Source organism: Vicugna pacos, chromosome 5 (assembly GCF_048564905.1).
Source record: "Vicugna pacos chromosome 5, VicPac4, whole genome shotgun sequence".
In the NCBI taxonomy this organism is placed as follows: domain Eukaryota; kingdom Metazoa; phylum Chordata; class Mammalia; order Artiodactyla; family Camelidae; genus Vicugna; species Vicugna pacos.
This window is the reverse complement of record NC_132991.1, coordinates 6248031-6274067: the sequence shown is the minus strand read 5'-3', so window position 1 is coordinate 6274067 and position 26037 is coordinate 6248031. Positions and strand designations below refer to the sequence as shown.

The 26037-nt window shown below is 42.1% G+C and overlaps 1 protein-coding gene across 1 annotated transcript in view; it reads left to right on the top strand.

The window, feature by feature from the left end:
- Window positions 1–26037, top strand: part of CNTNAP5 (contactin associated protein family member 5) — a 730584-nt gene that overhangs the window by 177788 nt on the left and 526759 nt on the right. Inside the window, exon 3 of the mRNA XM_072960805.1 lies at window positions 3912–4105. Coding sequence (XP_072816906.1) covers window positions 3912–4105 — 194 coding nt within the window. The remainder of the gene's footprint in view (window positions 1–3911; window positions 4106–26037) is intronic.

The following is a 26037-nucleotide window of genomic DNA, read 5'->3' as shown; positions in this document are numbered from 1 at the left end:
GCACCTTTCTAAAAATACAGATTCCCAGGTCAGGCGCCTGGGTCAGTTACCCAGGTGTGAGCCAAGGGACTCGTCACCTTTGCAAGCCTGCCAGGTGTTTCTGATGGTTCGAGGACATTTGAGAATCTCATCTCATCCAACCTCAGGGGCAGAGCTGGGTCTCGGACCAGGTCTCTGGGCTTTAAGCTACATCTTCTCCTTCAAGTGAAGTCATGTTGGATGTAAGGTGTGATGCTTGGGGTGTGGAAAGTATGAACTAAGTTCCCGTCTGCAAGTCATCCAGGGTCCCATGTCTTAGATGCTACAGAAATCTGAGAGGGGATGATTTTTCCCTTAAATTTATTATTTTCCTCTAAAATTCTATTAAATTTCATTCTGCTCAGACTACAGATTTATGGGAATTGCGGTTAATGGTCACTGGTACCACAGCCACAGTTCCAGAGGGGGCTGCCTGCGTTCACACCAGCAACTTGCCAAACGCAAGTGTCTGCTTGTATGTGACACCCCGATTTAGAGAATAATCCGGAGACAGAAAGCTAGTGTGGGCACAGCATGTCTTTAGAGCAACTGCAAATAGTGTCTTCAGGCTACTCTCGTCATCTGTGAAAACACATTTATTGTTTGGGGGAAGCAATAAAAAAATGTTTGCCGTAGCAACCAAGGCAACCCAGGGCGTCTTGCCTATTAGCTGTAATGCGGGAGCATCTCCCACAGCAGAGGAAGAGTCCTCGGCAATTATCACCCAGAGAGCGTGCCTCCGCTTTTCCAGCTAAGGCTGAAGCCCCTGGGTTTGGAAAATTCTTGACTTGATGTGTTAATGAACGTTAAAAGCAGCCAGTCCATTTGGGTTTATTTCAGTGGATTCATAAGCTAAGGTCCTTACTGTGGGCAAATGGAAGATGTGATTTTCTTTAGACAGATTTGAAGAAATAGTTTTAGCATTAACTCTCCCTTTTGGTTTTGTTTCCATTTGGTTTCACTTTGGTTTGGGTCAGTCTTTTGTGATTTTTATCCTTTGCAAGGCGGCTGCGAGGGTTCCTTGTTGCCTTTTCTTTCTTTCATATTAGCATACAGTTTATCATATGCAAATGTGATCAGAATAATTAGAATAAATGAAGGAAAAGCTCTAAAGCCTGACTGGGAAGTCTAGTTGTGGACAAGAAGGGATAAAGAGAAATAGTTAAGGTTTGAGTTTAATAATTTAAATTAATTAAATTAAGTTTAGTAATTTAAAGAAATATTGATGCTCAAACAAAGAATTCCATGTTATACCGCCCAGCTGTCAAACTGCGACATACATTCTTAACGCAATAAACATGTAAAAAATGAGTCTCAGTTTATAAAAGGAAGACATACTGACGCTAGAAAACACGTTACATGTGAAAGGATCAAAGGATTAAATCTCTCCGATTTTCACCCCCCAGAAGAAGTCACCATACACATTTCTCTTTGTGTCAGAGTTTCATGTTGTTGAGATCATATCATTTACACAACTTGGCTTTTTTCCCTTGAGAAGAAAGAGGCCTCATGAAACGGGCAGCAGGAGAGATGACGGAGAAATAAAGAGTAGGTTCTGAATAATCTTAGATTTCTTGGTAGTGTGGTATCTCCTCCTCCTTATGCCTCCCTGTTGGCTTTGAGAAATTGGGAGAGAGCAGAATGGACTGGGAACTGTGGGCACACAGGTGAAGACAGAATCAGTTGGTAAAATTGTACTTGGGAACTCGCATCTCGAAATCCCTGTCCAGATGTCTCCTCCCAGTGCCTCCCCTCCTTATTGGTTTTTAGGCTTTTTAGAAGCTTTTTTCCCCCCTTATATAATAGTTTCAAATGGCCGTACCTGAAACCTGAGTGCCAGGTGTTCTAAAATTGCAGGGTCTCGGTTTCCCCCACTGTAACATGTGACGGTTCTGTTTACTCCACCAGACCTTGTACAAGCATTAAGCTAGGACAACTGCAGTATCAGACACGTTCCAGGGCACAATAGCTTCACCAAAACAAGAATGAGTTCTCCTTCAGAGTGCAGTTGACTTGGGATGACGTAGGCATCCAGCATCTTTCCATGACCTGGTTCAGCATTCAGCTACGTCCTTGTCGGCTGCACCCATCAGTAGTAGACTGGGAAAGCAAGAGGGGAAGAGACCCAACGGTTTGCAGGTGACAGATCACCCCCTACTCACATTTTTACTGGGGAGAAGTGTCCATCTGGCCATAGCTCTAATTGTATTGAGTGCTGAAAAGCGCAGCCCAGCCATTCTCCCACTACAGGTATATTACAGCAGAAGGGAGAGGGAATGGGTATTAAGCACAACTGGCAGTGTCTGTGACTGTATTTCTGTCTTGCAAAACACTTAATAAAGACATTCCACGGTTGGTGCTGAGCGTACAGCTTCTCTGCCTTTTCCTGCATCTGAATCTTCTTAGATTTGTTGAACATTTGTCAAACAGAAGCATAATAGCACAGCTGTTGATGAGGGTAAAATTGACCCATAACATGTAGGCTGTGTCCTTTGGCCAGAGTGGGGCCCCACTCATATTCTCTGTCACTCGTGTCCACGTTTCCACTCCCAGATAATGACAAGCTGTCTCTGCAGTGGGGAGCCAGTTGGGGTTCAGAAATTCCTCAGGACCAAGAAGAGGTCCAACTGACTCCTTCCGAGATAGCAAGAAAGTAGACTGGGACATCACTAAAATGTTTTTCAATGACTTGTGTTGAAACAAAGAGGAATTTATTGATTAATGCCTCCCAATTGAAAATTCAATGAACCATCCAACCTGACACCCTGAGCAAAGTTCTCAATCAAGGGATGGGTTTCATGGTCTCACTCCAACCATGGCTGGCAGAGACATCCTGCAATATGTTCCACTCTGGATTCAGGCATTTTGAGAACTCTTGGGTCAGTAAGAATGAATAATGACCTCTTTATTCAAATATGAAATAAAAACAGAAAACTTAGACCCCAAGTCTTCCAAAGAAGCAGCAGCTGAGATTGATCTATGAAGTTCCATGGTGTCATGTAATTCTGGGGCCCCAAAACCTTCCATTGCATATTGGAACGTTCCTGGATGTCAGATACATGGACCCACAGGGAGATCCAGGGGTGCTCATGCTCTCTCACATCTCTCTGAGATGCTTCGCCCAGGTTCATCTCATCAACTTTTTCTCCATCACGCCTGTTGGCTCAGGAAATGACCATGTTCGCTTCAGCTCCACTGTGACAGTCTTTAGTGCATTCTGGTCACCTACTGAGCCTTTCTGTCCTCTTGTCCCTTCCATTTACCTCTCTGAAAGCTTTCCTTCAGCATCACATCACACATTTTTGTCTGCCGCTCTCTCTCTCTCTTCAGTCCTCACCCACTCCTGGTACTCAATGAACATATGCTCAATGAATGAACGCCAGTCTCTCAAAGGCATAGTCCATGACCAGTTTTCTTTGTGTCCACAGCAAAATGTCAGGTCCTCAGTGCATGTGCTGCTTGTATCTGGAGAGCGATAAGGATCAGTGAAGGGAGAGCAAGGGATGAAAAAGAAAAAAGAAAAGAAGGAAGGAAGGCGAGATCAGTCAGGCAGAAGGTATAGGACATGTTAAAAGAGAAGGTTGTAAAAGAAATAAAGACAAATGAAACAAATTGTATTAGGAATCCAGAAAATGACAACTCTGACAGCTGAGACAGAGAAGAAGAACCACAGAGGAGACAGCATTGGAGATGAACCTTAAACTCTGAAAGGGAATTAGATGGAGGAGGAGAATGGAAATTGGGTCAAGAAGTACCAGGGGTCTAAGAAGAGGGGTGGAGCATGTCTGAGGGGATAAAGACATCTTAGCTGAACAGGGTTTTGTTTCTCTGCGAGGTGAGGCTGTCGCTGTGTGAGATGTTGCTCCAGCTCTCTCTGGTTGATTGTCTTCCAGGAACTGGCGGCTGGTCCCCAGCGGACTCCAACGCTCAGCAGTGGCTCCAGATGGACCTTGGAAGCAGGGTGGAGGTCACGGCCGTGGCCACGCAGGGAAGATACGGCAGCTCTGACTGGGTGACGAGCTACAGCCTGATGTTCAGCGACACGGGGCGCAACTGGAAACAGTACAAACAGGAAGACGGCATCTGGGTAGGACATCTTTTCTCATCAGATGCATGCAACTGAGACGCGCTAATGGTACCCAGTGAACGTCTATGTCGTTTTCCTGTATCCAGATTGTTGGTGGCTTCATAACTGCTGAGTGCCCATTCAGAAATAATTAGACCATGTATGAGCTCCATCTCCAGCGTGACTCCAGTATCGAGGGAAATTAGGGTGTCTGTTGCAAAAACTTTAGCATTTTCCTCCTTTTCTGGTAATGTGGGTAATACACTGAGGGAGTCTCAGTTCTGTCATCTATAAAAACAGAAACACACCACCGAAGCCTGATTTTTGGTGAGAACGTGTTGATTTACTGAGTATGTATTAATTTACTCACTTATTTGTTTATTACCTACCGGGCACCTTCCAGACCTTGTCATGGTGGAACCAGCTCAGATATATAACTGGTCCAAAGTTGCCCAGCTTGTGAATCTTGGCCTGGGAATCTGGTCTGACTTTCAAGCCACTTGGCTTGACTGCCTCCATGCAAGTTTTGAAGATATTTAAAAGGATTAAAATACAAATAGAAAATTGAGAATTATTCTGCCTTTATAGACAATCTTCAGCTTGGAAGCAAAGGACAGTGTGTGCCAAGTTGTGAAAAAAAATACAAAAAAACAAAACACAAAACCCTTCCACCTGACGAGGTCCAAGCTCTTGACCCCACAGCATAAGTGAAAGGCTGTCCCCAAAAGGGGGACAGGACAGAGAGAAAAAGGCACCCAGAGTGGACCAGAAACTCACGCACCAAATGACTTGTTAGCTCATGTCTCTTTTGGTTTAGGAAAAGAACGTTACCAGATTTTTTTTTTCAAAACGTGGTACGATATGAAGATTTGGCAATTGATAGCATTATCTTTCCCTCTCATGATCTCCTTAGCTTTTTCCTGCCTTAATTCAATCCCACCTATGATTTCAAATGGCTGTTGTTTGCACAAGCATTTTTCTGTGTTGGTCACACTTTGTTGGAAAAAAAAATTCTATTTTCTATCCCTTGTTATTTGTTAATTGCCTGCACATCACTCTTTCTACTTGGAAGTAACGGCAACCCTAAGTAGGGTTAAGATTCGCTGTGGCAGATTGAATGTGGAGAATATTATAATTGCCATCTTTATTCTGAGTTGCCTGTAGCGGTGGCTTGTGACTTATAGAGAGTATGGATTTTCTTCATCTTACGAATAGTCTTTTGGGGCCTCTTCTATGTTTTTCTCAATTTCGAAGCCCCCGGACGTTTTCCAGGTTTTTAGTTTGAAAAGAGAAATGAGCACGCCTTCCTTTTTGGGGAACAGTGTTCAGGGTTTCTGCTGACTTGAGAGAGACAAATGGTCGTGGGGTCATTTCTTTTCTTGGGCGTTTCTAATCAGAACTGGTCTTTGTTTTCCAGATTGAAAGGCAGTGTTGAGTTATTTCGTCTAAATATTTTTTAAAATCTTGAGTTTTATTTTCTTTAGAACCAAATGACCCGCTTTTAGCCTGGATCAGGGTGTGTTCCAAGGACGGACAGTTTCTCTGGGCTTGTGACCAGCTGGCCTCAGGCGGGTTTCACTTTTTTGTCCCTCCTGGGTTACCTGCGTTTCTGCAAAATCCCAAGCCCCTTAGAGACGGGGGCCAGTCTCACAGGTCCTGGCAGCCTCCATTCCTGTTATGATTGGACGCGTGGCATGAACTACTGTTTGAATGGTTATTACGAGACCTGCAGAAGGAGTAGGACTTCCAGGATTGGAGGGGAGGTGACTATTCCTGTCCTTGTCCCTCACCTCACCCTCAAAACAGCTTTGATATTTTAGGGGGGAGGCAAAAGATGCTGGGTGGGCCAAGAAGAGGTGGGGAACTGTTGTGCACAGAGATGCCAAATTCCAGCTGAGGCTTCCCCGGAGATACGTTGCCTGCTGGGCACTTGGGAGAAGAGGTTTAGGATCAACCTGTCAAACGCAAACACTGGAAGCATCCTCAGGACTCGGGTGATGGGGGCAGGCACACCATGACGAGTCACGCACAGGAATAAGGCTCAGATCTGGAAAAGCGCATGTCCATTCGAATCCCTACTGAGGAAACGCACACCTACTGGCCACCAATCACATACTGCGTTTGTGAGCAGATGTCATTCTGTAAACGTAGTAAGTGTCCTTCTACAAGCACTGGGGATTCAGCCATCAGCGTCTCCCTAAAGGAGAAGCAGGGGGCTCACAGAGACCAACCCAAGCTCACGTCACCAGACACCGATGGTGCCTGAATACGAAACCGAGATTCATTCCTAAATGTATACTTGACTGCAAAACTGTACTTTCTATTTCTCCTTTACTACACTTGATTTTTTTTTAATTTCCACAAAACTGATTTACTTTTCTCACCTTAATGGTAAACTCTGTCAGACTTACTCCAGAAGAATAGCATTAAACCCTATTGTTTAATTCACCTGTGTTGCTAAAATATAAAAATGAAGAAGCACCTATAAAATCTAACTGTATTTCTGCATGTTATAAGTCATGCTCAACATCTCTGAAACTGTATCAGCCTTACAGAACAGCCATCAAACAGAGACTCAGGGTATTTTAGCAAACACTTCATGAGCGTTTGTAAAATCTGACTTGCGGCTAATATTCATCATTTTTTTTCTACCATAGTATCTAGTTGAATAGATTACCTTGAGAGTTTTCCTTTTAAATTTAACACTTTAAGTAAGACTATAGCTTCACCAGAGTAAATCCTGATAAACAAGATGAAAGCAATTGTCAAACAAGAGGGTTTTATAAAACTCTAAATGGTTCCATTTAACTTTTCAGAAAACAGTCAATACCTCAAACCATTAGTACCAAGTATTGACTTAACTAACGGTGGTGTAGCATGGAAGTAGGGAATCTTTTTTTGTTTGTTTGCTTTTGTGTGTGTATATATATATATATTTTTTTTTTAATTGAAGTATAGTCAGTTTACAGTGTTGTGTCAATTTCTGGTATACGGCACAATGCTTCAGTCATACATGAACATACATATTCTTGTTTTCATATTATTTTTCACCATAAGTTACTACAAGATATTGAATATAGCTCCCTGTGCTGTACAGTATGAACTTGTTGTTCATCTATTTTATATATAGTGGTTAGAATTTGCAAATCTCGAACTCCCAATTTATCCCTTTCCACCCCCTTTCCCCTAGGTAACCATAAATTTGTTTTCTATGTCTGTGAGTCTGTTTCTGTTTTGAAAATAAGTTCTTGAATGAGGGTTTCATGTGGTCTTTGGAAAATCTTCCATTTGCAGATGATACAGAGTTTGTAAAGTTTTTCAAGTTGATTTACCAAGCAGTACAATTATTGTACATTCCTTGAATGGGATATCAATTTACCAGTACTCAAGAGATTTATTTTATTTTTCAAAGTTTATTATGAAACAAGAATCCTGGGAATGTAACTGTCCAACATACAGTCACAAATATTCAAGCTGTAAAAATCCAATTTTTAGAGTTTCAGCTCTGGCACTGGATGGAATGTTCATAAATGAGGCCACTAAGCTGCAGATGCGTGATGCTTCATGATTTATATATAAGCCAGGGTTCCCCACGTCACTAAATAATGAAGTGTGAAGGTGTCTCAGGGACAAACTTAGCAACACTTTTAGAATCTTAGCACGTCCAAAAACCTCTTTCTGTCTGGCTTGTCGACATGCCAAATCAATACAAATATCACGATTCTAACTTGGAGCAGCAGTGCTAGCCAGGGTTCAGTAAAGTGGATAAACTTCTTTGGAACAAAGGAACCTCTAACTCTCCAAATCCAAAGAGATCAAAGTCCTGTTACCCATCATTTTGAAGGATGCTCCAGGGGAATCTCTTCCTGTCCCTGTTATACCCACGAATTACCTTTTCGGTCCTGGGTCCTTCGTGTGAAAGTTCACATCCTTCCTGAATACACCTGCTTCCTACACACAACTCCTAAGTGTCCCCAAAATGCATTCCCCTCTATGCACATTGCAATCTCCCTTATGTTCTGCTGTTTATCACTATGAAATTTCAAAGACAGCCACTTGTGCTTGTGTTTTAACATAAGGGGTCTTATTTTTAAATCACTTATCCACGTTGCCTGTGACTGATCTTGTACAAGTCAGTCAGGAGCCCTTTCCTCTTCTCCTAACCCTGAAGACCATTATCTGCATACATGGACTCTTATTCATATTCAGTTGACAATTTGCTCTTATAAAAATCATGTTGCCTCTTCTCAGATACATCAGCCACCTAGTCTTTTATCATAGAGTCCTTTGGTCTGTATGATGTGATGGTCTGTGACTTTCTGTAGCTTTCTGGAGTCTGTCTTATATGAAAGGCTTGCATATGCTACCCAGCATTATCTCTCACAAAGGTCAATTGAAACAATGGATTGTACATTTAGGTCATCAGTTCCCTGATTTCACCCTCCAGTGACTTCTAAACGCTCTGGGAGCTGCTCTGATCTTCATGATTTATACACATTTATTCTGCCAATTTGGCCTAAAATACCCTGAGTATTGATCACTGTTTGATGCAGTATTTTAAGCCAACTCATTTCAGAAAACACTTTGAGAGTGAGAATCTCATTACCATCAACATATATCTTTTAAACTCTCATTAAACACCGAACACCATGCTGGGTGTCATGCATAACAAAGGGCTCGAAGTTATGTTTGTCCCTCCTGTGAACGTGCAGGACCATTAAGAGGCACCACAACACAGCACATCTGTGTAAGGAGCCCTGATGGCAGGGAGTGCATGGCTGGGGTGGACTTTGATGGATCCAAAGAGCAGGGACCATGTTTAGTTACTTTGGCTTCCTGGAAACTACAAAATGCTGCATGTGTAATAAAAATCTAGTAATGTAGGAAGGCAGAAGGAGGAAATGGTAGGAAAAGAGGAGAGTTCATAGCAGGAGTGTTACTGAAACAGACTTGGGTCCACTCGCCCGACTCACAGGAAAGCCAATCTACTGACACCAGGTTGTAGTGAAGGAAAGTACAGCATTTATCACAGGGTGCCAAGCAAGGGGAATGGACAGCTCATGCTCAAAGGACTCAAACTCCCGACTGGCTTTTAGGGGAGGGTTTTTAAAGTCAGCATGAGGGGGAGGGTCTCAGGGTGTGTGACCAGCTCATGCACGATTCTCTGATTGGTTGATGGTGAGGTAACAGAGTAATGTTTGGGAATCGCAATCATCAACCTTCTGGTTCCAACCCATCCTATGCTGGCACTCAGCATGCAGTTAACTTCTTCCACCTGGTGGAGGTTTTAATATCTGCAAAACAGCTCAAAGATATGGCTCAGGATGTTACTATAGCCCTTCAGGAGGAACATAAGTCCTTCACTTTGTTTTACAGCTAAACTATTATCATTTTGCCTTGCTTGACTACTTTCCATTGTTTCTGCATTTTCTCACTTCTCTGATTAAAGTTGCCCTTTGGAACTGGGGAAAGGCCTAGGACACTAAGGCTTTTCTGCAAACAAGAGGTGGTTCTGTCCCCCGGCAGGCCCCACAGGGTGCTGCTCTGTTTTAGGGGAAATGCTATAAGCAAATGCTTAAAGGAAGATATATAATAAGCATTGAAGACACACAAATGAATACATTTAGATACAAGTTTTCCCTGGTAACTGTGGAGAGCAAGGCTGGCTGTAGATTGTAAACTTCTAGTACCAGCACATCCTCAGCCACAGACCAAAGTAAGTAAGTCATTGTGTGTTAGTCACTTTGTTTTGACATTTTTTGTTAAACAACAAAGACTATGTATAAGAAAATGCTATTAAATATATTTTTCAAGATTTTTTTTTACTGATGCATGGTTGATTTACAATGTATTAATTTCTGGTGTATAGTATAGTGATTCAGTTACATATGTGTGTGTGTGTGTGTGTATTATATATACATATATATATATATATATTCTTTTTCATTATAATACAAGATTCTGAATATAGTTCCCTGTGCTGTACATTAGGACCTTGTTGTTTATCTATTTTATATATTTGGCTGCTAGTTTTCTCATATATATATATGTGTGTGCGTGTATATATATATATACATGCATGCACACACACACACACATACACACACACATAAGCTTTAGTATAGCTTTTCATTTCCTATTTGGTCATTGTTAAAAACTCATTTGTGGGCTTGGTATGTTCAAGATCTTGCCCTCGATTTAAAGGAGACCACCAGCAGGGCAAGTTTTCACCATGTACCAGGCCAACAGAAACAGAGATGAAGAGAAATGCAAACACTTTCAAAGATGGTCAGATTCCAGCTGCACCTTTGGTTGCTTACATGACCTTGAAAATGCTACTAAACCTTGCTGGAGTGACCATTCTCCCTGTCCATGGCAGGCATTTATCTAGAACCTTCCAGGCTTTTTACAATCATTTATCTAGAACCTCCCCGCTCAGACCCTTCTGTTTATGGGCTGCCTGATGGCTTAAAATGGGAAAGACATGGTAACAAACCCTGAGCTTCCCTGTGGATCCAGTTTAGAACAATTAAAGGCCTTCAAAGCTTCAAACCCTCAAACCCTCAAATCCTCAAATCCTCATGGTTCTGTGCTGAGCACTGTTGCCGACCTGAGATCCTCTTATCGCCGGGTGAATCTCTGCAGAAAAGGGCCAGGGAACAACTGGCCAATCAGCATCAGCTGGTCCTCACCCCAGCATCAGCAGTCTTCCCTCCAGCCCTCTGGTTCCACACTTAGCCCTTGAAAGTTCCTCACTGACACCCATCTGTTTGCCCTTCTCAATGGTAGACTTTGCTGACATGTTTCAGAGAACTTCCCCACATGGGGTCTAGCCTCTTGAAGGAGTGAAAAACTTGCCCACAGTTACAGGTGTGGCATTTAAACACATCCCAGGGACAGGGAGTCCACATGGCACCTTCAGGATTAACAATCACATGGACGCTTTCTAGGGGAGACCAGATGTTTGCGGTCTCCTACAAACCGGTTGCATGTGTAATGGGAAAGGATCCAGCAGCTGACATCAGAGTAAGAAGGGTGATCTGCTTAAAATTAATTCTTCTAAATCCGCTGCTATTAAATCAATCTTAGTGTTAAGGTACTTAATGGTTCATGGGAAACTTGACTTACACTTGTATTTCCAATAGGCATAGCCAGTTAGGTTTTGGAGATACCCACTTTAGAGATCAGGAGAAATTAGGGTTGATATCTCAGCTTTCACATGTAGCAAACCATCAAGCTTTCTTGTGTAAATATATTGAATTATGTATAACTACCAGAAGGAAGAAGTCTTATTCACTAGCCTTTATTCATGTAGCTTTCAACTACCATGATCTTTTTTTTTTTTCTTTTTGGCAGAGATTGTCTCTGGCTTTAAAGTCTTAACAGCTAGAGATTGTGTGACTTTGATAAATAACTAGAACCCTAGGAGGCTCAGTTTCTTCCTCTGTTAGGTAAGTATAATAAATGAACCTACCTCATGTGGTCTGTAAAAAAGAGTCTCAAAAATGAATGGATGTCAGCACGTCCCACAGGGCTCATTAAGATGCAGATCTCTGGTCCAGAGCTTCTGGACCGGAGCAGAGCTTCTGACCCGGTCAGTCTGGAGTGGGTCTGAGAATTTGCATTTATCACAATAGCATAGGTGATTCCGGTGCTACTGGCAAGGAGCCTCATTGCAAGAAACACTGTGTAAATTATAACTGGGTGAATTCCTGGGCGCCTTACACAGTACTAGAGAAACAAATGGATATCGTCACCACCACTGTGACATGCAGGGGAGACACCTGGTGAGGATGCCCAGCGAGAACCCTAGCTCTCAGTTTTCTCTCTTTTGAGTTCTGTGTACAAAATGGAACACAAGCTTAATAAGTCAGGTGTTCTTTCGTTTTTGTTTTTCGTTTTTGTTTTTGTTTTTTAAATAAACTGAATACTCAGTGGAAAAGGTAAGATCTCTGTGTGGTTCCAGGCAAAGGCAGCTCCCCACCCAAGCTCATTAAAGACAATTATTGGAGAGTCCTGTTAGCAGACAGAAGCACCTGGGGGAGTTACTGACCTAAAGAAAAGGTCTCTAAGCTGAAGTCTGGAGCCCTGGGTGTCTACTTGGTTCTAGCCAGATGGAAAGACTCCAGGCTGGCAGGGACCTCAAGGAGGCTAACAATCTCTCAAGTGTGTAAAAAAAAAAAAAAAAGCTGCAAAGGAAAGTAGGCTTCATTACGTTTATTATTTTAATGATCGTGGTTGATATTAAGGAGAAAAATATAATATAGCAACCGCAAATTTCTATTCCTGTGAAGTATGGTTTCCAGGTGTTTTTTTTTAATTTTTTTGTTTTTGTTTTTTTTTTTTGGTTTGTTTGGTCAGGTTTTTGGTTTTGTTGGTTTTTTGTTGTTGTTGTTGTTGTTGTTTTTGCCTCAATGCTAATGAAAGGAGAGAACTCAACCAAAATAGGAGTGTGGGCAGAAGTTTTTCTTGTGTTTCAAATCTGACCAATCGCCATCGATGTTGCGGGAGGGCATCCTCACCTCTGTTTTGTCACCCGTGGTACCCCTGCGGCTGTGCATGCTCTCGGAGTTAGAGAGATGAGCTGAAGGATAGTCCTAAATTTGTCTAGATTCTAGCCTGGAAAATAATTCTCTAATTTAGGGACTCAAGACGTATTTGGAAATTAAATCACAAGTCCATAGAAAGAGGAAAGAGTGCATTATTGTTTTGCATCTTTTTAAGTACTGAAGGTCAGGAGAGCGAGTCATAAAAATCGGGCTGAAATTATTCTGACCTGAATGTCATGGGTGCTTTGTGGTGTAGGAAGGGAGATGTACTTGCAGAGCAAAAACAACAACAACAAAAAATCTGTCTCAGAGAATCATGGACCTCTAACATTCTGTCTTATCTGACTGTGATTTAGGGAATCAAGCATCTGTTAGGCACATTCTGCCTGCAATAAATTAAGGACCCTTCAAGAGTAGAATGTAGAAATCCTTAGTTAGAGGTAAGATAAACACATGGAAAGATATACACTGAAAAGATATGCACAGATGGGCCCATAGGTGAGAGCGTGAAGTTTCTGACTTCTCAGTGTAATACGTGCAATGGTTTTTTTCTCCATTAGCTATTTTGATCTTGCAATGGTGCATGCACAATTTTCATTTAGTTGTCCCTATTTACAACGTACGGCAATAATTGAGGGCCAGAGTCCCATTAATGGACTGTGAAAGCAAGTAGAAGGAACTGGTAAGGACCAAGTAGATAAGCCTGGTCAAGTTGGTGCCTTGTTCCAAACAACTCAGATGTTACCTGTGTGGGGCCATTTGTGAGTGTGGGCAAGAGGGAAGGGGAGAGGTCCCTGATACACACCCAGTTTTACTCTAATGGGGCAGGACTTTCTGCCCTAAATTTCTACGGCCAGGGATCCTGCCAGCCTTCCCTAGGTCACACATACTTTTGTGGGTGTCATGTTGTGTCTCAGACATTGTATTTATGTGAGTGCTGTAAGCATGTGAGAATTTAAGAATGGTTGGGCAGGTACAGAGGCAGCACTGAGCCCCAGCTTGGGAGGGGCACCCTGAGCTTCCTGAATAAACGGAACCCTTGAGGGCGGGTCCTGTGCTTGCCAGACATGCTCTGCCTGGAGGTCTGTCCCTCAACCCCACCATCAAGTCGGCTGCCCCATGCCGCTCCGTCCAGAGATGCCATGGCTGCCACAGGTAGCATCTGCAGGTGCATCTCCAGGTGGTTCATGGTGAGAAGCACCGCTCTGCTCGACTGAGCCTGGGTCACTTAATCTCGGAGACCTCCCTGGGAGAGGCAGCTGCCCAGCATGCCTGGGAGTCCCGTTTCTGCTTCCTCGGTGAGGATTCTCATCTCTGGCTAATGATACCTCAACACATCCATCCCTCACCCTTCTCACGTTACGTGTTGGATTTCCCTTTTTGCCATGGACTGTCATTTAATGAGTAAGTTCTAAAACAATTAAATGACAGCAGAATAAATGGCTTTGTCAGTTTGATCAAAGGAAAAGCCAGATGACCATGTAAGAAAATGCAAAGTCTTTCTTCCTGTAACATGGCAGAGAGTTTTTAAAAATGACTACCCAGTTACAATAACCTGTGAGGTAATTGCAAAGTCAGTAAAAATACTTTGTAAACTTTCAAATTTTTTTCTGGAAACTTGAAACCTTACAGATGACCTTATTTAAATGCAAGAGATATGAATGAAAAATCTGCTGTTTTTAGAATTTGATCCTGTTATTTAAGCTAGCGTTGCAAATTACATTGATATATACATATGCACATATGTGTGTGTATGTCTAGATATACACAAAAATGTACCCATGCATATGTATACATGTTACTAGAGATAGATATGTACATATATTTATAGATTCAAATTATATGGATATATATTCATAGATTTAAATATATGTATGCACATTTACCTTTAAATAAATTTAAATATATATATATATATCTCCATTAAAAAATAAACTTAATTTACTTCCCTCAACAACAACAACAATTTAATTTCAAATAAATAAGTATATATATATATATAGGGTATATATACGTGTATATACTCAGGCACATATCTTTAAATCTTACCACACTTCATCTTTTTTCTTAATTATAAATTCTGATCTTTCAAATTATCTTTACCTTTCTGACAGTTACGAGGGGAGTCAGAAGATTTTTGCCCCAATTATTTTGTAATATTGTGTGACTGAAGCACTGTGCTGTACACCAGAAATTGACACAACATTGTAAACTGACTATATACCTCAATAACAAATTTAAAAAATAGAATTGAGATTAGCTGTCACAACAACAGTGATGCCTACATTGTGCCAAGTTATTCTCAGATTCTGTTTCTAGTTGCCAAAGCCGTATTCAAGCACAGAGAACAGAGACAGCATAGGACTTTCATAACATAATGAGCAAGCTGGACGCTAACATTTCACAGCAGAGATTACCTCTGAATGAGAGGGACTAGTTGATGGGATTGCAACTGCATGTATTTTTCTCCCCTGAATCCACCTTTTAGGCATATTAGAAACAACGGTATTTGCAACATATATTGAGTGTTTACTGTGGGTCACGTTTGTGCTGACTGCTTTTATACACTCGGCAGAGGAGAGATTATTTCCACTTAAAGATGAAACAGGTTCCTGGAGTGAATCATGAACCCAGATCCAGGTGAGAAGCAAGACTGAGTTCTGAAAAGGGGCCATTGGAGTCCAAACTCTCATCTTCCCACTACACGACTTGTCCGTAATCAACTCAAGAGCTACCTGCTTGCTAATACAGATGTATCAGCTGCCTTACTTTAAAAACCAGCCATCACAGTTCTTTGAGACAGTCACATTTCTTTGCTTTTCTCCAATCAGGATAATCCCTGATGAAGGAACATATTAAGGATTTGTTAGGTGTGTTGCTCTGTTGTTCCATAACTTGGGTGATTTCCTCATTTAAAACAAGAAAAAGAAGTCAAAGAAAATAAATGCATGCATTTGGGGAATAATTGGGCACCACTTATCAGAGTCTTGGCAGACCGCATACTAATAAGGGAGCGTGGACTCTGAACTAATTGTTTTCCTCTTACAACCACCTTTGTTTATCTAACACTAGTGGGACAGCACTCCATGGATTTAGATAAGAAGATGAGGAAGAAGGAGGATTTTTGATTCAAACTGGATCAGGATTATATCATTTCATTCGAGTCTCTTTTAATTCAACAGTCCTTAATACAATACTCCTTTATGAGCAGATCTGGAGCACAAACTTTGAATTTAGTCAAATCTGAGTTTGATTTTCTGCTGCTTCCTAACAGGGTCACCCTGAGCAACACTATATCTCTCTGAACCTCAAAGCTCACCTCTATGAAAGTTTATAAAACCTACTCAGAGTGATGCAAGAATTCATTGAAGTATTAACCTTACAGACCCCAATGCCCCCGACATATAAGAGGTGGTCAAATTAGCAATCTTCGAATCCATATATGGAGCAGCTGTGAATGCTGCCAAGACTCTGCCAGAATCCTAAAAGGCACCTTTCTTCCCTCAAGTGCAGGATTATAATTACATCAAAATAACTATGTTTGATATCTTGGAGTAACCGGTAATGAAAAAGAATATGAAAAGGAATATATGTATGTACATGTATGACTGTACACCAGAAATCGACACATTGTAACTGACACATTGTAAATGACACATTGTAACTGACTATACTTCAATTGAAAAAAAAATACTTTTACCATTAAAAAAAAAATAGCCCTTCTCATGCTCCCAGTGTATTTTCTAGGTCAGTGGCATCTGTGAATTCCAGAGGCCATGACATGTGAGGTGCCAGCTGGTAAGAGGCAGAGAGCAGGGCCTGCGTGGCTCTGAAGAGTTAAATGTCTCCCCTGTTGGAGTAAGGATGGCTCCCAGGAGAGATGAAGTGTCTGCCACTCTTGGGGGCAGACATGGGTTACTAACTAACACGACACAAAATGTGAGTGGTTCTAGAAATAAGGCAGACCCCCTGGAGGTCCTGGAATTGAACACTGAGCAGATTTTCAGCCATGGACACTTTGTTTAAATCAGTCGCAAGGAAAATCATTTGAGCATAGCTTCAAAATGAAAACCCGAGGCCTCGGTTTAGGATGGAACCTCATGAGGGGCATCTGGCTGGAGGCTCAGAATCTCAAGAATCAGGTATCAGCCTCTATTCTTGGCACTGCTGGGAAACAGCAGAGCATGGTTTATTCAGTTCAGAATGGGCTGGCTAGCAGGTCAAAATGAGGCAGTCGAAATGCCGACTTTTGACTGATTTCCAGAAGCACAAACTTGTTTTGCAATTTGTTTTACTACTGACACATTTTCCTTAGCCTCTTTCCACTGTGAAAAAAAAAAAAACCCACGTGAGCGAATATTTTGTTACCCAAAGTCTCAATTACCAGCAGGTTTCAGACAAAGAGGTAGGCGATAAGACCTCAAGGAGGGGGTGGTGGGCAAGAAGAAGTAACAGATTGGGGACCCGGGAGAGAACAGGAATCAGGGTTCAAGATTTGTTTAAGGATAGGGAGGGTGAGATTAGGAGCTTGGGATTAACAGATACACACCACGATATGTATAACAAACAACAGGAATTTACTGTCTAGCACAGGGTGCTACATTCAATATCTTGCAATAGCACATAATGGAGAAGAATCTGAAAGAAATTCTATGTGTAACTGAATCACTTGGACAAACTCATGAAACTAACATTGTAAATGGACTATACTTCCAATGAAAAATAAGAACAAAAAAATTAATAAAATACTAGAATAAAGAAAAAGAGGAATTTTTTAAAGATCAGAAGGTGCTTAAGTCACCAAATTCAGAATTGTCTCTATCTGGTGTGACTTAACCTTTTGAGAGAGGTACCAGAGTAGAACAAACACAGGATTTGTAATTAGGAAGTCTCTGTCCCAGTCCTGGCCCTTGGCCTAATTGATGCATGCATCTTCAGGGCCGCCTAACCTCTCTGAGCCTCTAAGGGTGTCTTATTCAAAGGCAGGTACCCAGTGCGGGCACAAAGGAGGTTTTTAATAAATACTCTCTGTGAATAAGTCAATACTGCATCATTTTCAATACATATATTAGCTGAGTATGTATCGTGACAGGCCACCAACTTGAGTTTTGGAAAAAATACTTATACGGTCCTTTACTTGCGCAGAAAATAACAGAAATGGCATCTGTTTGGTTGAAACTCGGGACCAGTGTTGGGGACATAGGAGATAAGGCTGGGCAGGTATAGTGGTGGCTAAAACTTCTGGGCTGTTCAGGTAAATCCCTTGTTTGTACCAGTTTTTCTAGTGTAATTTTTAGTTGGGCCACCTTTCACTCTCAGAAATGTTTCAGTTTGGATGGTAAATTATGTGGTCAATATACTTCTAGGGCCTATTAATTCACAATGAGCAAAGTCCAATTAACTCAGAAGATAACAAAGTGTAGTACCTTTCGAACGTGTTTGACTAGAGGACAAGCCATGCTATTAAGATATTAAGTGATGCTGGATGACCCTCACCCGAATGTCAATTCAAGGTTGCCAGTGATACTTTATTAAGAGTTTAAAGTTTAAACACAATAGAAGGGCCACCAACGGGTAAAACTGAGGTTGTAAGACTCCAGTGATTTTACAAGGTCAAGGTCTTTAGGAATCTGTATGATCTCAGTGTGAGCAGTCATGCAGTCAGTATAGAAACCCTAAGCTCGCCATTAAAAATAAATAAATAAATGTAATTCCTCCTCCTCCAAAAATTTAAAATTAAAAAATGGGGGGTGAGGGTATAGCTCAGTGGTGTAACATGTGCTTAACATGCATGTTATGTAACATGTGCATACGAGGTCCTGGGTTCAATCCCCAGCTCCGCCACTAAAAGTAAATAAGTAAATAAAAGTAAATAAATAAATAAATAAAAGTAAATACATAAATAAGTAAAATAATAAATAAATAAAACCTTCCCCAAAAAAACCACACACAAAAGAACGTCAGAGGAGCCAAATCACTCTTCCACTGAGTGAAAGTGTGTATAGGGGCTCCAAGTTTAAACTGCCTTTTTGGTCACTTTTTAACTTGCACACAGACTTGTAGAGGGTTGAATAATGACCCCCATAAATTCATGTCCACCTGGGACCTCAGAATGTGGACTTATTTTGGAAATCTGGTCTTTGTGAGTGTTAAGTAGTTAAGAATCTTGAGATGAGCTCATCCTAGAATTAGGGAGAGCTCTAAATGCAATGACTTGCCTCCTTATAAATTGAAGAGAAGACAGCAATTAACACTGGCAAGAATGTAAAAAGATGGAGGCAGAGACCAAGTGATGCAGTTACAAGTCAGGGAGCACCAAGGGTTGCTAAGAGGTACCAGAAGCCTCTGCTGACACTTTGATTTTGGGCTTCTGGCTTCCAGAACTATTAAAGAATAATTTTGTCTAAGCCTTTACTCATGGTAGCACCATCACCTGGAATTCTCCTTCAGTCTCTCCAAGTCCTTTCACCATATACATCTCCACGTCTGGAAATTTCCTCTCATCTTTTAAGATCCAGTTCAGACATCATCCCAAGCCCACAATGATGGTTCTGAATCAATGACTTCAAGTAGAAGTGATCTCTTGCACATCTGTTGAGTCATCTCTTAGGACTCGTAGCAATTCTTCTCTGTGTTTTGTTGTAATCCCTCCAAACATTGTTCCGTGTGAGCCAGTCTTGTCCAAGAAACTGGACAGGGCAGTTTTGGAAGACAGAGCCCAGTCTGACATGCATCTCCATCTCTCTACTTTGCCTTGCAGACAGTAAATTTTCGATAGTAATACATTGACTGTTTGCCCTGGTTGCTTCATTCCACAGTGATAAAACTGAAGTGTTCTCTAAAATTACTTCTCCATCATTATAAATTTGACTTGAAAGCCATGCAATTTATGCATTTGCTAGGGATTACCTTCTGCCCATAGCTCATTAAGGATGTCCTTATATAGCACACATATTCATAGGAACATCAGCTCCCAAGCAAAAAGGGGCCCATGCAAATGGCTTGGCATGAGAAAAACACCCACCACCAGCAATGCCGGTCATGCAATGATTCTGGATGGCTAGAGACCTGAAGTGTGGGCAATGGATGAACTTAAAGGAGGCAGCTGGAGTTGTCAGGGGAAAGAAAAAGGTACAATGCCTCATTAATGTGTTCCCAGCAAACCGTTTTCAAGGATTAGCCACATAGTGATGCTCCAAGAATATGCTCTTTGCACATGACCAAAGATGATATGACAGGCATTTCAAGACAGTGATTGTTGGATTAATGACATCGCTGAGGAAAGAGGGTTCATTATACCTAATTTGGAAGATGGTGAATATGTTGTTATACATGGGTTCCAAGGTGGCAGTTGGGCAAATGCAAGATGACACTAAAATGCATCTTTGGATGTCTGAGACATGCAGAACCTTCTCTCACCCTTCATTATTTGAAAAATATGAACAGTACTGTACGTTTAAGGCTACAAGTTCTAATTGAGTCTTGCTGTGTGCTGCGCTTCAGGAAGACATTGGCCCTCGGGTTGTTACATAATATTCCAGGAAAATACGAGGCCACGCTATCAGAGGGTTCACTTAATGGAATTCCACTAAACAAGTAACACAGTGGCAAAGAGAATGGCATGGTAACTGTCTTCTAAGACTCACCTCTAAGACTCCTAAGACTGTCTTGTGACTGACACCTGTGATAATGCAGATCTTCACCTGTGGTCATTTGAAATTAAATAATGTGGAATGATTTTAAATGCATATATCGATAACCAGGAATGCCTCCAGCCAGCATAGTTTTATAGGTTCCATAATACAAAATGCTTTAGATGAGATAGATTAAGTCTTAGAGTTTGAAAAGAAAGGTTAATTCACCCATTAACAGAGAAAGAGCTACATCCTGAAATTAAAACACCAGGCAATGTAAAACAGAATCCCTTGCCTACAGATCTGACTTGCGGTAAATACAATACTATTATAGCTGCACACACACAATACATGCACAGAAATGGAGTACAACTTTCACCTCTTAACTTTGACAAATGATTGTATTTACTGAAGAAGTTTTCCCTTTCCTAATCTCATTTGTAAATATCTTAAGAGATGGAGTTCTATCTTGTATTTACTTTTTCTGTGGGGATGTATCCCTAATTCTATTTCTATTTTATTTTATGGAATTCATAGTAAATTATAATTTTATAAAAGCATTAGAAAGGGTTACGGGTTCATTGTATCATGAATTTTTTATGACAATTTAAAAAATAAAATAGTCATTCTGAATAGTGATGTACATTGAATCTAAAATTCTTGGGGTCCACATTTATTGGACAAAACAGTTCATCTAGCAACTGAAGAGGTAGTGAGCTTCCTGAGTTGTGTCACTGAGTCCAAACTCATTCTGCTCACTGCACAAAAGGACAGTAAATCAGGAGACAAAGTGCTGAGGACAAGCAATAATGACTTTATTTGGAAAGTAAACAGATTGAAAAGATGGGGGACTCATGTCCTGGAGAACCATCTCATCCAACTCAAAATTCAGACTCCTTTTATACTAAAAGGGGAGGAAGTGTGGATGGTTGTTGCAAACTTCTTGGTGTCAGAATCCTTCATTCTTGCAGCTGTCCTCATAAGTCAAGTCATGATGTTCTTGTAAACCTCCAATAAGTCACATGTTCTTCTCCATCTTGCAACTTTTTATCTCTACATGAATGGAAAAGTGTTATACTTTTAAAGGTCAGAGCCTTGAGAATGGGCTCCGCTGTCTATTTCAGGGTCTAGGCAACATTCTTTTACAAAAGGTGCAGAACCGGCATGACTAAGCACAGGAAACAGAGCACAGAGTTAGAACTAAAGGAATAGACCCAATATGGAGTCAGATTTGTTCTTCCTTCTTACAATTGGAGCTCATTTAAATATAGACATCTTTAAAACACAAATATCTTCCCAGCAGAATTAATCACCACCACATTTTCCTACAACTGCCTTTTTAAGAGGACATATCACATTTTATTCTATTTTTTTTATTTGTCTCTGTCCTCCAAAAGAGTCAGTTTTGAGAGGAGGCAGGTACCACCACTTATGTAAGAATGTCAGTAATGACTGATGACAATGATGATAGTAATAAGTAGCAGCAGCAACAGTATTCTCCCCACCCGGGTGGGTAGGGTCACAGATTTTGCCTCTTTCTGAGTTCCCATGTCCAGATCAGTGGGAACAAGCACTCTCTTCCTCAGGAGATGCTCCACCCACTGATGGTCTGCCTGCCGGAGTGTCTGCCTTGTCACCAGACCACTCTGTACGTGTGAGCTTCAGGCAAGATGCTAGCTCTCTTTTTTCTTGATCGAAGTACAGTTGATTTACAATGTTGTGTTAGTTTCAGGTGTACAACATAGTGATTCAGTTATACACACAGACATACACATATATATATTCTTTTTCAATATACATTATTGCAAGATATTGAGTATAGTTCCCTGTGCTCTACTGTAGGACTTTGCTTTTTATCTATTTTATACATAGTAGTTAGTATCTCAAATCCCAAATTCCTAATTGCTCCCTCTCTTCCCTGCTTTCCCTTTTGGTAACCATAAGTTTGTTTCCTATGTCTCTGAGTCTGTTTCTGTTTAGTAAATAAGTTCATTTGTATCATTTTTTTTTAGATTCCACATATAAGTGATAACATGTGATTTTCATCTTTCTCTGTCTGACTTACTTCACTTAGTATGACAATCTCCAGGTCCATCCATGTTGCTGCAAATGGCATTATTTTGTTCTTTTATATGGCTGAGTAGTATTCCATTGTATATATATGTGTGTGTGTATATGTGCTTGTAAATAGTGCTTCTGTGAACATTGGGGAGCATGCATCTTTTTGAATTAGAGTTTTCTCCAGATATATGCCCAGGATAGGATTGCTGGATCATAGGGTAACTCTAGTCTTAGTTTTATAAAGAAGATCCGATGCTATTTCTGAAGTGACACTTCCTTCCTTCTTGGCTATCAAAAGCGTAGGCTGTTCAGGTACCAGTTCTCACACTCTTGAATAAGAGAAAAGATGCTATATCTGTAGTTGGAGGGCTGCAGGTTTGACCTAAGCAGGACTTTCTAACTGAAAGGGTCAAGGAAGCCCGGGAAGATTGGACCATGCAGCTCTCAGTGTTCCTGTGATGATCACAGTGGCTTATTGGTTATTTATAGTCCAGCCATTCTAGAAGAAGTGAGATGGCTTTTGAAAGGCATATAATAGGAAAGTGTGGAATCAATCCATTCATCACGAGAAGGAGAAAATAATTGTGCAGAAACAGATCAAATCCAGTGCAAGGCAAATAGAATGTTAACCCTAACCCTAACACTGACCCTGACCCTGACCCTGACCCTAACCCTAACCCTAATGTTAACTCTGACCCTGACCCTAACCCTAACACTGACCCTGACCCTGACCCTGACCCTAACCCTAACCCTAATGTTAACTCTGACCCTGACCCTAATCCTAAGCCTGACCCTGACCCTGACCCTGACACTGACCCTGACCCTGACCCTGACCCTGACCCTGACCCTAACCCTAACGCTAACCCTGACCCTAACCCTAAGTGATGGTGGCTTGACTGACCACATGGCAGGTTTCCCTATGAGGAGTATCATCTTTGCCAACATGGCTATTGCATGTGAATACCACATCCCTCTACAAGTTAAAGACATTAAGATATTAATATTAACAATGTGTTCCCTGGTCCCCTTTTACTTCTAGTAAAGCAGCTAGACATTTTGCTGGTCAGCAAAATGAGGCTAGGGTGTTTTTGTTTGTTTGTTTGTTGGGTTTTTTGATGGAGGATCGCATAGGATTTTCCCCAAAGTTTTCTGGGCAGCAGCAGGAAGCAGGGAGGTTCCATTCATCAGCACGTGGCCTGGAATGCCCATCCAGGAAGGGGCAGGCGATGGAGGGAACAGGTCCACAGCAGTAAGTCCTGAGAGACGGTGCTGTCGTTCAGGAGAGGTCACGTGGACAGAAGCTGTTGTTTCTAAAATATACAGAACATGAACCAGTGTATTTGTCTTACTGTGTGCTCCAGGGTCCCTGTGGTAAAATCCAAAGACCTTCCCTCCCCAACTCCCTGCCAAAAACTAATTGGCTTCCTGACCGACCCGTCTTGGTGATCCTGACCAGTTTTTCAAAGGTCATTCATGATTTGGAGGCTGGCTGCTCTCCGTTGACTCTCCTTTGTGCATGAAGAGTGTTCCCAAAGTCCCCCTGCAGGAGATGAAGTGATGCCAGAAAGAGCACGGGGTACACAGACAGCAAGCCCTGCCTTTGGACTCCGCTCCTGCCAACCGACCTCCCCATGCCCTTGGAGAAGTCGCTGTACTTCCTCCAATTTCATTTTCTGTGAAATGCAAATGACATTGTCTCTCATATCAGATTACTGGGGGATTAGACATCATAAATGTGTCCACCATCCAGTAGGTGCTCAACAGAGGGGTGATGTATTAGGCCATTTTGCCTTATTCTAACTCACTGTGCCATACACAGGAAGACTATATTCAACCCTCGGTGTCAGAGTAACGGAACCCAGTCCACCCTCGGGAACTACCCAGATACTCAAACTGTGGGCACTGATGAGAGACTTCTGGGCTGATTAACAAATGGGTTCACTTCACCCACATAAATATTTGAACCTGTTCTTGTAAGTAACTGCGTAAATTGGACTGTTGCTAAAAAACGCAGAAACCATCCTTCAGTGGGCTGTCTTTGAGTTAACCAAGTAATGCCTAAACCTTCACTCACACACACACCAGGCATCATGGCCAGTGATCGACATCAGGCTTAAAGTCCAAGACACCAGAACTAGAACAGCTGACCCTTCCTGAGGCAGCACGGCTGTGGACGGCCAGAGGGTCAGCCCATTGGAGCTCCGCGTGGAAACCCTAGCATCAGATAGCTGAGGGATACAGTACCAGCCACACGCAAGAGGCCAAACATAGGACTGAATTTCAAATATCAAGCAGAGAGACTGGGCTCATGGAGGATGGGATGGAATGAAACCAGATCTGGTCAACGGTGAGGTCCCAAATGATCACCTCCGACCAGCTCCTGTGGCTTCATGAACTCAAAGGCTGGGGCAGATCCAACAACTGTCACGCCCAAGGCTGCCCTAGACAGTCCTGTATTATCATCCTTCATGATACTGGGATCTCTCTGTAATATGATCGTGTGAGTGTGTTTGTGAGTGTGTGTCTGTGTGTCTCACAGTGTTTGCAACAATTCCTTTCCATGAGGGATTTGACTTTGCGATGCAGGCCACGTGGAGTGTTTGTAGCACAGACCTCGTAAGAGACCCAGACTCCTGGTTCCCACTCATAAATGGTGTTACAAAGAGGGGGAGGGTGTAGCTCAGTGGGAGAGCATGTGCTCAGCATGCACGAGGTCCTGGGTTCCATCCCCAGTGCCTCCATTAAATAAATAAATAAAAATAAACCTAATTGCCTTCCCTTCCAAAATTTTTTTTTAAAGATAGTAAATGGTGTTGCTAGTGAACCCAGGGGCTTTCTCACTCCAGGTGCTTCAACTGGAAACACATTCATTCTGTTTTGGGAATGTAAGTTTTCAGACAAGGATGAGGATAAACATTTCCAGCCACTCCCACAGTTGTGGGGTTGCTCAGCCATCCTGTCCTCACCTTGGTGTGGAAGGACCACAAATAGAGCTCCCCTGTACATGCTTTGTCACCTGGAATCCAGAACGTGAAAACTGTGTCACTCCACTGCTGCTCACCAGCACTGGTCTGCCTCATCCCAGTGTCATTTTCAGCATCCGGGATGGTCCAAATGGACTGCGGGGCATCTCTGCACAGTCTGACTCTGGCTGTGCCAGGGGAATCATAATCCTCTTCACGTTCACTGGGGACACATGGCCACTCTAACATCCACTTCTGTCCTGATGCATCACGACGCTTCACACTGGTTGCTCTTAGAGCCCAAGAAAGGACGCTCTGGGCCTGTGCTTCCTGGAAGCATTCAGAGATGACAGACTGAGGGGACGGAGGGCAACGTGCCTGGGAGAGATTACAGCAAGTGAGGGCAGCTAGAAGGCGCTCTGGCAGGGCTTCACGATGCAGTGAGTGGAAATGATGTTCGGGTCAAGGATCCTGATGTGAAATTGGGGCTGATGCAGAGCGAGTGTCCCATCTGGCTTACTTCCGTGACAGACGGCTGGTTTGGGAGCTGGAGACCTGTCTCTTGCTCCAGCAGCTCTGGCTGGACTACACAAAATTAATGAGCCTTCACATTTCTGTTGGCAGCCTGAGAATGGTAAAAAGAATGGAGTCAGTCAGGATTTGGGTCAATGCAAAGTCCAATATCCAAGCGGAGGACCCAATAGCCACCAGGAGATGAACCACGGAGTCTCAGATGTGTCCCATGT